This window comes from Melozone crissalis, unplaced genomic scaffold (genome assembly GCF_028551555.1).
Source record: "Melozone crissalis strain CALT ecotype California unplaced genomic scaffold, PUWL_Pcris_2 ptg000033l_1, whole genome shotgun sequence".
Lineage (NCBI taxonomy): Eukaryota > Metazoa > Chordata > Aves > Passeriformes > Passerellidae > Melozone > Melozone crissalis.
Window position 1 is genome coordinate 13,018,030 of NW_026535811.1, and position 18,263 is coordinate 13,036,292.

General features: G+C 40.9%; 1 protein-coding gene across 1 annotated transcript in view; it reads right to left on the minus strand.

Moving 5' to 3' along the window:
* MTPN (myotrophin) overlaps positions 1-14,657 on the minus strand; it is a 28,761-nt gene extending 14,104 nt beyond the window's left edge. Inside the window, exon 1 of the mRNA XM_054282114.1 lies at positions 14,517-14,657. Coding sequence (XP_054138089.1) covers positions 14,517-14,588 — 72 coding nt within the window. The 5' untranslated portion in view covers positions 14,589-14,657. The remainder of the gene's footprint in view (positions 1-14,516) is intronic.
* Between the last annotated feature and the right edge of the window lie 3,606 nt (positions 14,658-18,263).

An 18,263-nucleotide genomic window follows, 5' to 3' on the forward strand; every position in this document is an offset into this window, starting at 1 on the left:
CTACGACAATTCTAATAACATCAACTTGTACATCCTTCACCTACCAATAAAACTAGAGGTAAAGAAGCTTTTATAATTTTTTCAGTAGGTCCTATATTTCATAAAACAGTTGGTACAGATCTTCCTACGCCTTCCACATTCCTAACTAATTTGAACTGCACTTCAGCTGTCATACCTCCTCCATCTCTGCACATTTGTACAATACTTCTAGATTCCTTCCAGTGGATCTTTTTGCTTTCCCCTTCTCAGTAACTCCGAGTATTTGTTATAATTCCTCAAAGTATGTGACATGGGATGCAAGCTGCAGTAGTGAAAAACACTCAGCATTTCTCCTGCTCTCATGTAAGAGAGCTCCAAGCTCTAAAGAAATGTCCCTGCAGGATCTTCTTCTCTTTAGAGAGGCTGCAGTACCATCTTATTTGTATTCCAACAGCACAAGCAGAGCTAAGCACAGGTACAGTCTGGGCAGAGAATGGATGGAGAGCTGCCCTGGGGAGAAGGACCTGGGGGTGTTGGTGGATGAGAAGCTTTGACACATCCCTGAGAGCCAAATGCACCCTGGACCCCAAAGCCATGGGGCCACAGGGCAATTCTGCCCCTCTTCACTCACCTGGAGTGCTGTGTTCAGCTCTGGGAAACATTTAGATGAGATATTAGGAGGAAATTCTTTACTGAGGGGGTGGTGAGGCACTGGAACAGGTGGCTGTGGATGCCCCATCCCTGGAAATTTTCAGGGCCAGGGAGGATGGAGCTCTGAACAACCTGGTCTAGGGGAAGCTGTCTGTGTCCATGTCAGGGAGGCTGGAGCTAGATGATGTTTTAATTTCTTTCCAACTCAACCATTCTATGATTCTATGAAATAACACAGAAAAGAGTAATCTGACCTTTCATCATGGAAACAGAACTTAATGTATCTTTCCTCCTCTGAATTCTTCTTCCACAAATCAGTTGATCAAGCACAGAACTGGAACCTCAAATAGTCTGTTTTCAATTAACTTTGAAGATTTGAGATAAACTAAAACTGATTATAAGCCTCAAACAAAAAGTCAACTCAGCAGACTGAGTTTTACCAATGAAGACTCAACTGCTACTACCCCAATTTTCTTACTATTGGAATTTTATTGAAACAATCCTTGGGCTTATGTGCAGAAGTACTAGATTTCCCATATGACCTGAACAAGAGTGCTTTCCTGCTCCTCAGTCTGCCTCTGGAATGATTCTGTACAGATTCCATTCTGCAAACCTTGTTCTCACCTAAAGCACCAATTCACACACTGCCAACCCTAACTGCAAACTGGAATGAAATACACCTACACACCCAAGGGATGCATTTTTATAAAATATACTGAAGAAATCTGACAGCATTGTAGAATACCAGCTTGCTACAGAAAACCAGTCACCTGGTCTGCCCTTTAGGCCTTCACTTCAGTGATCCCAGAACATTCCATCAGCCCAGAACAGCCTCAGAGTCTAAAAAGCAGCACGGACTTTGATGAAGTAATTTTCATTCTTGCCAAGACAAACTGATTTAGCCAACCAAAATCCATGCTAGCACTTTCACAGGTCCCTGGAGATTACCAATAGGAAAAGACTTTAGGTATGAATTACTGAATCTATTTTATGGTGTATCTAAAAAAATCATTCATTGTTTTTAAGTATCAAATTAACATTACTCTAAACACCTTTGACTCGCAGGCAAAATAAATTAATTTCTTCTTCCAAGCTGGTTATAAAATTTCCTTTAAATACTTTGTTATGGTAACTGAAATGAGCACCAGCCTGAAGCAGTTTTTGCTGGGTAGAGGTTAAATTTTTGCATCTGTGACAGGAACTGAAACAGCTTTACATTGATACAGCAGACAGACCCTCACATCATCTGCCTTAATACAAATGTGAAGGTAACTGAACCACCAGTCCAATACTTTAGACAAGGAAATAATTTAAGTAAGCTTTTGTGCATTTCATCATAACACTAATCCAGTGCGCTGATTTCACATTCCCATCTGTTTTAGCTAAGAACAATTCAAATGACCAGCTCAAAACAAGTCAGTGCAACATATCATTTAAACTTCTGTACATTTCTTTTCCTATAAATGGAAGAAAACTCTTGCCATATGATGCCTCAAGGGTTGCAGACCTAAGAACTGGACAGAGCAGAAAAGATAAATTTCACATTTCCACTCAACCTGTTTTATTGAAAAAACTTCTAAAACAATGCATGAAGCCTAAGAAGAAGCAACAGTATTTCATAATTTCTGCCCAGCATGTTTATGGAGTCTGAAGTTTTCTTGTCTCTATCTTCTGATTCACAAGAAAAATGACCATGTTTTACTTATAGTCACTAAATATTCCAACCAAGAACAAGAGTGGAACCTGGTGAAATAACTAGTAACTCAAAGTCTGGGTTAAGCCAAAGAGCAGAAGGGGAAGTAAAAAGATTAATGTTGTAAGCTGTGAATTGTTTATGATTTTGAAGCTGATTTCTTCAGTTAAAAACTTGCAATAAAATCCTTCCAGAGCCGAGGAAATCAACTCACTGCAACTGAAAGTAGGCAGTTCCCAACTGCAACTGCAAAAATTTTGTGCCAGATCCAAATTTTCATGTGAATCCTCTATATTTTCAAAAACGACTTACTTTCAGTCTACCCAAAAAGCTCAGTGTAACCCAGCCTCACTCAGCCTGCACAGAGACAACAGCTATTGCTGCTCAGTGGTTCAGCATATTCCAACCATTCCAGAGTTCTCTAACTGCAGCCTGAGTGGACAACACTTATCAGCAGACAACTGAACTGAAGCAAATGACCTAGATTTGTTATGTGGGATAACCACTTTGCACTTGGAAAACTTCAGAAAACCTAGAAGTTTGTTGGTTTTTGTTTAACAGCTGAGTGTGACTGCATTAGCAAAGCCTTCCTACTGATTATTTAATGACTCTTTTCAACTCCTCTGGGTGTTTTATTCCCCGTCCTCTAAATTTTATAACTTGAAGCAAAAAGGAATTTTCTCCCAGATGTCTTCTTTCTACCCTGTATGCTTTGGGAAATATATGGGACAAGCTGATTTAACACCTCCCCCTTATCACATCTTACTGAAACAAACAGAAATAGCAAAAACATCCACAAGAAATCCTGTAGAGATAGTGATCAAAAACCAAATCCAAGTTAACAGATGTTGAGAAGGGAACTTGAATACAGAAAGTTAAATCCCTGTGGAAGAGAATACATGAGTATCAAATTTTCATTATTTTTCTGGACTAATTTCTAGTATTTACTATTAGTATATCCTGCAATATCCAACTGAGCTTCTGTTTAAAAAAAAATATGAAAAAAAGGCTATTCAAATAATTTCAGGACAACATTCCCCCTAAAAAATGCTCATCAGTTTATCAAAAAGGGGTTTCTGTTCTGAGGATAGTGTGTGTCTCCAGCTGGCATGAGGTAGCAAGTTGTACAACCAGAGCAAACAGATGTAGATGTCCATGTAAAAAATGTATATCTACTTTGCAGTTCTCCACTTAAGGAGAAGCCTTAATTGCTAATAATAAGACCAATACTTGGTCTATAAAAGTTAAGAAAATGAATTACGAACCTGATGATGAATTTTGCCTGTCTTGATATTATATCTAAAGTACTCTGAAAAGCTTTTAAAGCACTGCTACAATTATTCTGGCTTAAGCCAACAAAAAGGTGCTTAACAAGCATACTTTTCAGGTTTTGTTGGTGGTAAACAAGTATCTAGCTTATCCACCATAATCAAATGCAATCTGAAGTCCTTTGTCTCAGTCAAACTAATACAATTCCAGAAACAACTGCTAAATAAACTGAACTACTGAGCCATCTGTGCTTCAGTTGTATCAGCACTTTGGGAGACAAACAAACCTGATACATGAGTTGTTCTGTAGAACAGCAATGAACCAACTGTTTCCTAGCTACAGCTTCTAGAAGTTCATGCTTCAATCCCAGCTTCAAAGATGTGCCAAACACTGTTATTGAAAACAGTTGTTCTCCACCACCCCCCCCCCAAAAAATGCTTAACCTGTGTAAGATTTGAGTGAGAAACCATGCAATCCACTCACTACTTGCACCAGCAAGGGATGAAACAGGAATGAAGGGTCCAATTGCGCAGCTTCTCTTAGCTCCTAGGAATTCCCATTTATAAGTTTGGTCCAAAACTCCCATTTTTAAGTTTGTTTCTTAGGCAACAGCTCAGAGTAATGGCAGCAGTAGTTCTGACAGAATAAGCTGCTGCAGAGAAAGGTATCATTGCTCTCTGTTCAGATTACCCTTTAACTGATGAATGTTAGTGCATGAAATACTCTGGATGATGAACTGAAGCAGCCGATGATTAGACACTTCCCAAACTGTCTCTGCTTAGAAAGATTGTTAGAATTAAGAATTAAAGTTCAAATGCTTTAGTTACAGCATCAGGACTCACCTGTCAGCCCTGATATGGAGGGCAAACATAAATAAAAGCCTTTAACCACTAATTCTAAAGAAGTAGAGATCAATCTAATGCCTTTATACCTTAAGTTGACACAAACCTAATGTTCAGTGTTAAGCACTGCATCTAGTGCACACAGTGCAGTGTCCATTTTCATAGGCAACACTGAGCTGACCTAAAGGGATTGGATTTTTTATTGCAAAAATAATTGGCCAGACTTCATATTTTACCAGTGTATTTTGGATGATGTGATTTGCATAATACCTATTCTAAGAGTACACTAAGCAGAAGATATTCCAGCTCACATGGGTGCCAGACAACTGCTAAACAGGAGCCATCAACCATACACAAACCAGAATCAGAGCATTAATTCTGTTTCAGTACTCAACCATCAGCAAACTGACAACAGATGACACAATGAAAACAGAAAAATCTACAAAACAACACCTGTTCTTGCAAAAAGGAATTTTTTTTCCAAGCTTAACATGTCAGAAACTGCTCCAAAAGTTAAGCAGCTGAGCAAAGGATCCCAGCCATTGCCATGCATTCTGCATTGAGTGTTAACTGCCAATTAAAACACTTTCAGTTTCTGGAAGAGCCCCACATCAAGTTCTGCATTAAGCTGCTCAGGACATGTTGTCCAAGGAATGAACAGGAAGTGGATGTTTTCCTTTGAGGCAAACACGCGGCGCCAGCTACTGGGTTTCAGTTTCAATAGATGCCAGCTTGATATTTTGAATTCTCTGTATGATCTAAAGACACAATAAGTAAAAACCCCTGCAACAATAATAAATATAAATTCTCAAAGCTCAGGTTGTACTGTACCAGGAAGAGATGAGAGAATAAACAGGAAGATGAGTCTATCTCCCAAAGATTATTGCTATGGTTAAAAATTCCCTGAATTTAAGTGCTTTAATTGGGGCTTAGCACCATAAGCAGGAATTAGCTCTCCAGAAACTGAACAAAAGATATGTCCAAGGCAAAATCAAGTGTTCTATCAATCAAGTGTTCTATCAAATCCAAAGCAATGAAGCTTAGCTTCTAAAAAGGTTTTCCTATAAGATTAACAAGCGTTATTTTCCTGTGCACAGTGAATTTCCATTTTCTTCATTCAGCAATGCATAAAAAGATATGAAACGTCAAAAGCAGCATTAATGAGTTCTAGAAGTTTTGTGCCTTAATGCAGAGTTTTGTTGACATGATGAAGCAGTTGGTGATTGGAGTCATGCAAAAACAAAGCACAGAAGCAAAAAACTAGATCAGAAAAGCTATTTTTACATCCGTAAAATAAATGCTGCTTTCTAAGCAGTATATACTTAAAAACATATGCATTAACAACTACTGAATGGCTCCTAAAACAGTTATACACACTTGGAATATTCAGCTTCACTGTAATACTTTCCTTAAAATTTAAAAGATTGGCATTGTACTTTTAAGTTTGAAATAATCCACTTACAAAAGTTAAGCTATTTTCTTCAGGAATTACTGTTGAAAATGCTTTAGTAACTACAGTCTATTGACTTGTCACAGACATGGAACAAAATTGCACCTCATGTTATACTCTGATTAGAGGACCCTATTTTGAAAGTAATTATATTTACTGTCATTATACCCAAGATAAATTTAAATAACAGACAATTACTGTTTTTATCATGAGAAAAATTCAAGTTTTTTAAACTATGCTAAATATCCAAGACTTTAGCCAAGAAACAGTTAACAGCATTACTGAAGTTATTGAGAAATCAGCAGTCCAAGAAATAAAGATTTTCAGAAATGCCTCACTTGAGTACAAAGGATTCTGTGGGGTTTTTTGTGAATTTGGTTTTTCTTAATACAGGGCACAAACAGAAATGCAGATCTCACCGCACAGGGACTCTCCTGGTCTCTTTCTTATTTGACTTGAAATCTACTTTCAATTATCTGAATCAAGCACTGGAAGCATTTTTGAACAAAGAGAAAAATACTTTTTAAACATTTATTGCCTATGGTATTTGTTTTCATAGTGTCATTAACAAATCAGTTTAAATGAGAGATGCTGATGGTAACTGTTCTATGGACAGCTCTCTATCTATTGTCTCAAATGGCCTAACAGCTCATCTTTCCCGCTTGAAGCTAATCACTAATTTATAGGTCACAAGTGTGTTCAAAAGCAAGTTCATAAATGACCAGTTTGGGAAATGAAAGAACCAGTCATCCAACAGTAATTATCAAGACTTGATCTGAGCTTATCGGAAACTCCGAGCACACAATTTTGTTGTATGAAGTGAGTCAGAACATTCTCTGAACTTTGGCTGCAAGTGTGGCAGGGCAATCTCCAGAACACCTATCCAGTGATGCTTTCGTCTGCTCAGCTCATTAGCCACAGCATGCAATTACTCTCTTTGATTTCCAAAGCATAGCTGAAGGCTAAGTGAAAGGATTTCACCATTTCCCTTCAGGCCTGTAACCATTGAGGAAGGCAGCAATGTCTGTAAGCAAAGACAAAACTGCAGACCATATTCTAATTCTTGGTGCAGCAAGAAAAACACAAAAATTCATTCTTTGAAGAAATGCAATGCCCTTGGCAAACAATGTATCTGAACTGAGCTACAGAATTACACTGCATATGAAATACTAATAAAGAATGTAAAAATGGGCAAAGTGCTAAAAGCACCAAATCCCAGCTCCCTCAAGCTACTTCAAAGCCATATTCATGTGCATTATGAGTTTTCAAGACCATATTTTTCTTTCCCTTCCTACTCTCCCTCATCAGAATTTCAGTTGCTTTTGGGAAAACAAATTATTTGCTACCCTAGTCTTTATTAAAAAGAGGGGAAAAAAAAAAAAACCAACCCAAACAAAAAAACCCCACAAAACACACCCAAGTACATTCCAATCAGAGAATTAAGACAAATACTGTAGCTTGTTCAATAGGATTTATTAATACTGATTGCATTCCAAGTCAAAATAGCAACATGACAGATAGGAGTTCCTTAACCATTTAAATGAAAATACTGTTTTCTTCCCCATCTGTAGTCTGTGACTGTAGAATTTGCCATCATTGGTCATGGTCAACATAGGCTTTAACACCAGTATACTCTAAAAAGAAGTCCATCTCCTACCCAGCATCCAATAAAAGTTTAAAATTCACTTTAATATGAGCTGTACTGATTTGTACCTACCCCTCCTCATAATGAGCTAAAGCAGAAGAACATCTAATTGTTCAAAACTGCTGAAACTGCAACTTGTAAGAAAAACAACTGTTGTATAACCAACTGGTCAGTTATTGGCACTTATTAATTCCAGCTCATGCTTTTGTCCCTAGCAATAAATCTGTCTATGAAAAGGACAACTGCTTCCTTCCACAGAATTGTACTGGGAAATTAAACATTCATTTTACCATGGAATTAAAAATTAGGGATAATTTAACACAAGCCTTCAACTTGAGAAGTGGGAAAATTACGTAGAAAGAAGTAACTTTGCTCACACTTTTGTGTGGAAACATATTCAGAAGTTCAAACAAGTATTAACATGAAACCATAAAAAAACATACTAAATTCAACTGATGCTTCACATAAAACTGGATCCCCATCACTTCAGCAATACAATCATACACATCCCCTGGTTTTCTGCATCTTTCCTTAATTTTCTCTTCTGACCCTTAATCAGACATAAAAATTCTTGGACATGAGAACCCTCAGTCCACAATGTTCTCCTTGAACTTAAGTAGAATATTTGATCTTCAAATCCTGATATATTACCAGCTGAGCCCATGGTCCTTCAGAAAAACCACACAGAAGTTGTTTGGGCTGTTGAGAACTACCCAAAGGAATCCTTATTTATGCATTTTGACACTGCTGCAAGATCCACTCATTCAGGATTTTTTACTTCTGTGGCCTGCATGAGTCACCCATGCCACGGTACCCAAGTCAACACTCACTGCATGATCTTCACATCTAACTCAACTTTCCACATATTATTCCAAATGGATACAGATCCACACCACTTCAGAACTGTTATCCTGGAGTTTTAGAAAGCTTATCTCATCTCCTGTAAGCCTTCTGTTGAAGTCAAAATAGCTAATTGAGCTAGGCTTGAAAAACAAGGATTTATTAAAGGTAAAACTGATACAAGAGAGAAAACTGTGGTTAGAATAAAGGAGGGCAGAAAAAAGAAGAGCAGTAGTAGAATTAAGTATTTTCCTCACACCACCAAATTCTCTGCTTGTTATTCATAACCCATTCTCAACTTTGTCATACTTAGGAATGCATATGCTGTATACCACAAACTTGGACAAACAGGATATATTTCAGAGATAAAATTTGCTTTCAATTTAGGGAATGGAATACATTAGTACATCAGCAAAAAGAAAAAAAGATTAAATTCAATGTTTTATTATCTGGTCTTAATATAACTCTACTTTTTGCAGCCATGAGGCACAGGACAAATCAGCACAGTAAGAACAGCCCAGACAGAATCAAGTAAGTAAGTACTTAACTTGGGTTTTAAGCATGGAAAGGTCAATTATGAATCACTTAGCAATATGTTAAAGCCACCAAGATTTTCACAGCACAGACACGAACTCAATGAATAAAATCACCACAGCCTGACATCAACATCCCAAAGAAAATATTACATTTTGCAGTTCCAGATTCATGATCATTCAAATGATCACAGCTGGAATGAGCTCTATTTACATTTCAAATTGAAATGGCTGAAGAATCAATTCTATCTGTACTTTCACAAAAAAAAGGGAGAGATTTGAGAATCCTGGGATGTTCATTCAGTCAGTGAGTCACACATTCCATCACAATGCCAGGTTTGCAGGCAAGTTTGTTACTTCATGCTGCTCCTATAAACTACTTAAGAACTGAGGCACCAACTATTAATATCTTTGAATAATTCTTTGCCACATGTCCTCAGATACTCTTGGATCAGACTGGGGAAATTAATTAGCCATCCTGAAGAGGTGGTTTTCAACAACCTCATGCATTTTATTGCGCACACTACTAAGAAGTGGCAGCTGTGCTGTCTGTGTTTTTCTGAAAGTTTTTCTAGTACATTCCTGGGATTTTGGTTAAGAGCAGCTCCACCATGAAAATGGAACCTGCTAATGGCAGGTTACAGTAGCAAACAATTATCTTGTTCCATAAAATAAGGATTTAGGCCATCATGTTAAAATTTGCAAAATGTAAAGTGAACACCAAGTTTAATTAGAACCACACAGTAAAACAAAATTATCTTTAGCAATCACACTTCCGCAGACTCAACAGTAATCAAGTGGAAAATGACACAACTCCTAGAATCTGCAAATAAAAACAAATCCTCATAGTAAAAGTGCTAACACTGGGGAGTGTTACAGAGATATCCAAGAGGCCCCAGAGGGAATAAGCTCAGTCCAGCAGCTCCCAGATCAGGGATATGCTCCTGGACAAGGCAGTGAGGTCGAGCTGCCCTGCACTGTAATCCAGACAGGCTTCCAGGCTGTCACTCAAGAGCAGGAAACCTGTTACCTGACCAGAGGCAATTCAGGTATCAATGCAGCCATAATAACAATGTGCACATCAGCATGATGAGATAAGGGGAATTTCAATGTATCCATTATATGCTTTATCTGTAAATCAAGTAATCCTCTCATATACAGCAACCATTTAAGCACACACTTTCATTTAGTTTGTAACTGAATGTGTAATAGTCATTGGAATGGACATTAAAGAGAACAGAGGTTATCCCCAAGAATTAAAAGCTATTTATAACTTCATGTTAATCTCTCTTCTTGCAGATATATTTAAGTCTCTTCTTTTTCACAACACTTAACTTTACCCCTGACTGCTGCTTCATGTTCAAAAAGTTACTTCTAGACATTTTTTTTTAATTTTAGCCTCCATAGTTAGTTAGTTTAGCAGTAGTCAAGTTTTATGCATTTTTCAAGACATGTATTCAAACTTCACTATATCCCAAAGAACTGCAGACTGCAGCATCACAGCTTTGTCAGGAACACACAGGTGGTCGCTGTTGTCAAGTTGAGTTATTGGAGGTGCTCCAGGAATCTGCTTTTGTTTGTTTTGTTATTTAAAAGAACAAGACTCCACACCAGAAATGCCTATGAGGCCACCTTCTACAGACATCCATTTCACAGCCTGCCACAGCTTCAACCTCCCAGTCCTCTGAGCAGTAAAAATGTGGTGCTTCCAGCTTTGTTTCCTGTCCTATCTTCTTATGGTATTAGGCTAGTTGATTTGCCAAACTTAAATGTAAGCAGTGGTAGGTTTAGGAAACGATGCAAAGGATTAAATCAGCTCATGGAAGTGGGGAATTCTCATTTAAGCTATGGGAGATGAAATTACTTCAGAACAAATATTTATTGAAGCCTCTCCTACAAATCTAAGTTTATCCTGCCAAAAACTTTATGCCTAGTGAATAAAAGAAATTGTACTTCACCTCAGAAATCTACTGCTGATTGGAAATGCTATGTGCACAGGCTGATAGAGAAGTCCTTTCTAAGCAAATGCACAGTTTATCTAATTCCACTGGGGAGGAAGGCTAAAGAAAAGAAAAAAGAGCAAACACTATTCATATTAAGAAATTCTGTAGGCTTAATACAACTTGCTCTTTTTCTAACTAGTACTTTTTAACCCACTCCCTACCTTGAGGGAGGTAAATTTCTTTCAGCTGCGTGGGTCCTCCTCACCCATTAAACTGCACATTTGATTCACTTGTTCCCATGGAAGTTTCTGCCTTTTTGAGGAATTCTAAAAATTTGAGGGGATGTACGTGGGAAGAGTGCAGAATTCCTTCAATCCCTGAGATTCCTGTAGGCATCTCTGAAGCTAACATATGCTGGCTATATTAAAAAGGGAGACATCAAAGAAAGCAAACAGTAAAAACTACTTTTTAATCTAGTCATCATAAAAATAGCTGACACTGTACTTGCTACCATAACACACTAGATACACTATTCCAGGAGAAATTTACATTTACCACGAGAAATTTACATTTACCATAAAGAAAAAGTTGACACTGTTTTAAGTTGAGAAATGTAGACGCTAATCATGTCTCTTACAAAAACAGAAATAAGACTTACATGGCTATTCAAACTATAAAAATAATCTTTCATATTTTAATCAGAAAGAAGTCACCAGTATCTTTCAAATGCAGACTGGCAACACTGAGATCTCTTTTGCTAATCAACAGGGCAGTATCACTTGGCATTGTCTGTTTCATTGGCACCCCTCAGAACTACTCTTTCTGTGAAAAGTTTTATTCCTGAAGAAAGTACCCTCAGGAGAATGCAAAACCCCTATGTAGAAAAATATGTAATGCAAATGGAGACCCTTGCTTCTGTTTCGGTATCCTTTCTTTGTCCAGGAACTGTTGAAGTGGCAGAAACATTCACATTCTTCTTGGTACTTACTAGCCAAACCTCAGATTAAAAGGAAAAAAAAAAAAGATACTTATGACTCCACAGACAGAACCTCCACAGCTTATTACACACAAGTGAAGAAAAGTCCAGTCTGATTAAGGGAGTTCAATTCCTACATTCCCACTGATAACATCCATTTATATTATTATTTTTAGAGCACCCAGGGTCACCTAGTTTGCATTTCAAGCCCTGCCATTCAAACATGAAACAAAATCAGAGGTCAAACCCTTCATGTGGTAATTGGTGGCAAAACTGCAAGATCATAGTTAAAGGCTGTATTGTTTCCAAACAAATAATGAGGAAACAAGATTAGAACAAGAAACAAAACAAATGAGAAGCTGGGAACCAAAAGTTTCAGGAAGAAAGACAAGGAAGAATTTTATGAAGATGCAGACTGTAAGATATATATGACTGCCTCCCCCATCACAGGGAGAGGAAATTTATGCCACTGCAAAGTTTATATAAGTAAAATTCCTGAACATTAAATCATACTCAGAGCAGGAAAGCAGCAGGGAGCAGAAGCCATGTAACTGATAAGGAAGAAAGTCAGAAAGAACATAGAGCACAGAACAGATACTTTCCTGAGAACTCCAACTACCAAAGCATGATTTGCCTTCACATATTTCATTAATCTCAGAACTGAGAATGTGAAGTTCCAGCTGAGGCTTCTCCTACATTCAGATGATTTACAGAATTCTCTTGCCCCTCCTCAACGTGCATTTCCTGTCATACAGTAAAACCTAAACTCATTCTTGTACTCTTCCCTTCCCTGAAGGCATCCCCTCCATTTCATTTACCTTAACAAAACTGACCGACCTGCACCTCTGTGAAACTTACAAAAAAAATCAGACAGAAAAAAAATTTACAAACCACTAGGAAGGATAAGGATCAGCCAAAACTTGCTTATATAAGCTTTGTTTCCACAGGAAACCAGCCTAGGAGTTTACTAGCCCACTAGTTTGTCAAGGAAACAAAAAGGACTGAAAACATTTGACTTCTTGCAGGTTGTTTAACGACTGAAGACACAACACATTCTTGGAAGTGTGAGAAAAGTATGAATAAGATTAGATCACGAACCAACAGAAAACACCCAGAGTTTATTCAACTTCTACATCAGGAGCAGTTCTACAGTGTAAGAGTACTCAAGGATTGCAGGCTCCTTTTGCACTAACCATCTAACTCCAGTGAGTATCTCTCTTTTAAGGATTCCTGCCTCATTAGTGCAGTTAGATGAGAGACTTCAGTCTCTCCACTACAGCAGCATCCAGGCTAGCCCAAGCCTCTTTGAGTAGCAGATGGAACCAAGTATTTGACTGGGCACTGGGGCAGATGAGGAGTGATCACATAAATCCATTTGCTACATGAGTTGCAGTGACACTCAGCAAGAGTGGGAATACAGAAAAACCTTTCTAATTAGCACTGCAGTGAACTTGTAGATAGAAACTGAACCAAGACAATGCCACAGCCTTGAAGCTTTTGCCTCAGCAAAAGATACACAAGGAACCAATAATTACTAGCGTGCAGTGAATTTTCTAGACATAGAAACCATTTAAAAGCAGTAGGAAAATCCAAATATGCTGCTGACACACTCTGCAAATCCCCAAATCTGAGAAGATACTAGACATACCAATGTATTACCCAACTCTTATTACACAGACATAGGTACACAACCCTTGGCAAACAGCTGAAGTGGGATAATTGTTCCCAGTAATTTCCTCTAGAACTTTATGGGCAGAGCATGTGAGTGCGCAGCCACTTTGATGCAAAGTCCAGAAGCTTAGCTGGAACTGTCAGAGAAGACTATTCAGGCTAAGCTGTTGGACTTTGCACTAAGGCAGCTGGAAGTACTTGCACAGTTTTCTTTCTGCCAGGAGCACTACGAGTTTGAAAGTTGACAACTGGAGTAGAAAGAACTTAAATCATCACGGCAAGTTGTGTCAGCATGTGTCAAGCTCCCAAAGACAATCATTAACTTGTTTGGAGATCAAAATAATTACAGGTAAATTAGATGTACACCTCTGCTCTGATGTAACAGCTCCCAGACAATCTTCCTGAACAGCAAGGATTCACTGAAGCAGGATGTTGCCCTTGTGTGCTTTTCCCAGCGACAAGAGAAGGCGAATGAGGACAGAATGCAGCTTTCCAACCCTGCCGTGTACCTGAGGAGTGTTCAGCCATCACACAGGTGTCAGCTATTCCCGAGTGCTCGCCCTGCCCAGCCACCAGCACACTTCCCAGAAGGTTAATGGATTAAGCCTCAGCACACCCAGCAGCTTAGCATCACCCTACTAAGGACGAGCCCTGAGGCACCGAGGGGAAGGATAACCAAACGCAGGCCACAAATCCACACACGATCAGGGGCCGGGATCCTGCCTGTCAATCCATTAAGTTTCCCTAGTGACACGGAATGACTCCAGCGGCATACACGGGGCGGCGGGGGCAGGAGAGAAGGAGGAAGCCGAGGAGCCGAGAGGCCCCGCGGAGGGGGAGGGGGCGCTGGGCTCCGCACGGAGCTCAGCCCACAGACAAGGAGCGCAGCCCAGGGCCACGGAGCTCAGCCCGTACCCGTCCAGGCCGCGGCTCCCGCCGCCCCGGGCCCATCCCGGGGGCTGCGCGCACATCCCTCCCTCCCCTCCTCCCTCCCTCCTCCGCCCGCGCCGCCGCCGCCTCCTACCTTGGCCACGTAGTCCTTCACCTCATCCAAGTCTCCGTTTTTGAGGGCCCACATGAACTCCTTGTCGGACATCGCGGCCGCCGGGCGGGGGGACGCGGGCGCTGAGCGGCGAGGGGCCGGCGGCAGCAGCCGGGAGCGCGGGCGGCGGCGCGGGCGGGCGGCGGGAGCCCCTCCCCGGCTGCCGGGCGGGGCGGGGCCGGGCTCGGCGCAGCGCGGGAAGGCGCGCGGGCAGCGCGGGGCGGGGCCGGGCCGGGCACGAGGCAGCGCGGGCGGTCCCGCCGGGGCGAGGAGCGGCTTCACTCGCGCGCGGCCGCGCTTCCGCTTCCGGTTCCCGTGCCCGGCCCCCCGCTCCACCACGACGCCCACGCGGGACGGCGGCACACGGGGCGCAGGGGGCATGCGCGCGCCGCCGGCGTCCCCGCGTTGCCCCGGATACCGCGGGGGGAAGGGGGAGAGCGAGCAGGGAGGGCTGCGCATGCGCCCTGAGCCCCGCCCGGGCCCCGCGGTTGCCATGGAGACGCGGCCTAGGCCGGGCCCGCCCGGACCGAACCGTGCCGAGCTCGGCCGGGACGCGGGACCCGCCCTCACAGGCTGGTCCCGCTGCGGGAACCACGTGTGTGAATAGCTGTTCTGCAAACCCCGAGGCTCTAAGCTGCGGGTAATTATCATAATGCTTCCAAAGCAGCAGCGGGGAGACATGAAAGGAAGGATGTGGTGGTTGATTAATATGTTGGCACTCGGCGGTTGCATCTGTTTAACGAAGCCACATGTTTTGCCTACGAAACATGCAGCCTGCTGTGTGACTCAGGCTTGGCTGCCAGCAGGCAGCCGCTTTCCCTAATCCTCCCTGGCAAACAGCATCCCAAACACCCTCGGAGCTGGAGCTGCTCTGCAGTGCCTGTAGCCAGTCTGAATCACAGAGCAGTTTGGTTGGAAGAGGCTTCTGGGATCATCCAGTGTGACCTGTAACCACCATGCCTGCCAGACCATGGCATGTGTGCCACATCCAGGCTTTCCTTGAACTCCTCCAGGTGACTGGAGGTAGTATGAAAATGTGAAAAATGCCAATCACTTGTCTTTAAAATTTTAAAAGTTTAATAGTAATAAAATGGTTATAAAAATAGTAACACAATTAGAGTAATAACAATTTGGACAAATTGAATTAAGACAATATGAGACAATAAAAACAAAGAGTTATGGATGCCCGGGTACCTTTTTCTGGGCATCACGAGCCCAAAAAAGGACACACGTTAACAGAGGATTAACCTTTAAAAACAATAGCCTGTTGCATATTCATGCATCTCATACACAATGCATAAATTCTATTCAAACACAGGATTCTGTCTGGTCAGTGTCAACTTCTTCCCTCTAATCCTAACAGCGCCTTTGAGGTGGGAAGAAGTTTGTTTCTTCCGATAAGAAGGCCCTAAATTCTTTTTCTCTGAAAGATCTAGGTGCCCTGTGGCTGCTATCTCGATGCAAGTCCTTCCTTTTAAACAAAGCATCTTACATAGCATAGTTTCTATTTCAACAATTTTTATAGCCTAAAACTATATTTAACACAGTACTTAAGAAAATTAATACAGCACTGCTTTCTAACACAACACATATAATATTCATTTTAATATTTGCAAAAAGCCAGTCATAAAATACATGCATTTTTCACAAAAACGCACAGGTTAGGAAGAATATCCTTACTGTGAGGGTTGTGAGTCACTGGGACGGTTGCCCAAGTTTCAGAGACAACTGCTCACTTTGAAAATTTCAAAAGGTTTACTAAACCTTAACAAAAATACAACAAAAGGACTACATAAGGAAAAAGCTGCAGTGCTGAGAACTGCCTCTTGTGCACACCACATGGCCAGTTCATCTTCAAGATGGATGCTCAGTCTTTGAGCATCCATCCCTGCGACCCAATACCCCTGGGGTTGCATCAGCCAGCCCCAGCTGGGTCTGCCAGTCAGCTCCTCTTTGCCATTTATCAGTGCAGATGCTTTCTTGTCACTGGATTGGAGGTCAGGTGCTGCCATGCTGCCCCCCTGAGCACCCCCAAGCTTTTCCATTCCCCCCTGCCCCATGCCAGGGACACCTGTGCAGCTTCTTTGTACCTGTCCTGGACAGCCCAGGCTGTGTGATGGCAGCAATACAGGGGGAAAGGGAACTGTGGAGAGAACAGAGGCCATCTAAACTACAATAACATAACTGTACAGCACTAAAGCTTTTCTTAATACTCACACAGTAGTTATCTGTTGTATTTCATATTTCTAGAGTCCCATACTGTTGCAATTATATTTCTAAAGTCCCCTACCTTCTCAGTGGTATTTCTTGGGGACAGTTCTTCACAGCACAGACTTGTTCTTCTGCATATTCCTGCTTCTTGGCCACAGCTCCTTCCAGGCTCTCCCTGACTGGCCAAGTCCACCCCCTTTTGTCAGTTACCTTCACTAGCTACAGCTGCCACCCAATTAAGGACATCACAGCTGCAGCCCATCAAGAACAACCAGGGCTTATCAGGGCAAGGCCTATATACAGGTATTCAAATACAATATAGATATTCAGGTACAATATTTCCCCTTTTACTTTTAACAATTGTACAATTACAATACATATATTTACTAGGACTCCTACTATAGTTATCTTTTAATTGTGAGAGCCAATCATCTCATTAACCATCTATAATGCCAAGGAAGTTAATAGATGTCCCATCCCTGGAAGTGTCAGGACCAAACTGGATAGGGCTTGAAGCAATGTGGACTAATTTAAGTTGTCCCTGCTCATGGCACAGGGCTTGGAGCTAGATATCTTTTTCAGGTCTTTCCAACCCAAACTATTCTATGATTCTATGAATCCTTCATTCTGTAATAATGAGCTAAAGTGTAGGGAGACTGCCTTTTCTGGCCCAGTTACTCCCTTTGAGATAAAATACAACTCTCTGCTTACTAGTTAAGCTTTGTTTTGAAGTCCTACCTTACTGCTAAAGTGTCCCAATCTCATTTAATAAATAAATTGGAATTCATTGTTGCAGCCTGTTATATGCTGCTGGTATTCTGTAATGTACCCACTTGTATAAATTATAAATACAGTACACAAACAGTCTAGAATAAAAGATAATCTAATTAATTCAGCTATCCATCTAAAAAAAAAAAACCAAACCAAGCCAACAAAACCCAAAGAACAAACAACATAAAAATCCAAGAAGGAGATTGGAATACATATTGGTCCCATTGCAGGTTTGATTTAAAAACACGAGTTTGATCTCATACTTGCTATATTCCCTTTGTGCAATCCTGAACAATTCATACACAACAGCTGTTAGTTCAGCAACAACAGCCAAGCAGTAATATAAAATACCCTCATATAGAACTCAGTCTGTTGAGGAGAAAATAATAAAGGTGACAGATAGCAGCCTAGATAAAGTTATGGAACTGACACAAGAGTGACAAGTGAAAATTGAGCAATTGATTTTCTTTCTGTTTATTAGCTTGTATTTATACTAAAGGAAGAGGGAGTGGAAAGGAAAAGGAAAGAAGAGTTATTTTTTTCTTTCCCAAGGTCAAGTGAAGCTTGCAGACAGGGAAACCCAACAATTAATGGCTGCTTTCATTGTGGGACTCGAAGCAGGAGGGGAAGCAGACAAAGTCAGACACACACCACCCATTCTTTGGTGCTTGTTCATGAATCCCAGTGAGGCTGGGCCTCAGAAAGTCACTTGGGACCAGCCTTCAGTGGTGAGGAAGGGTGTCAGTC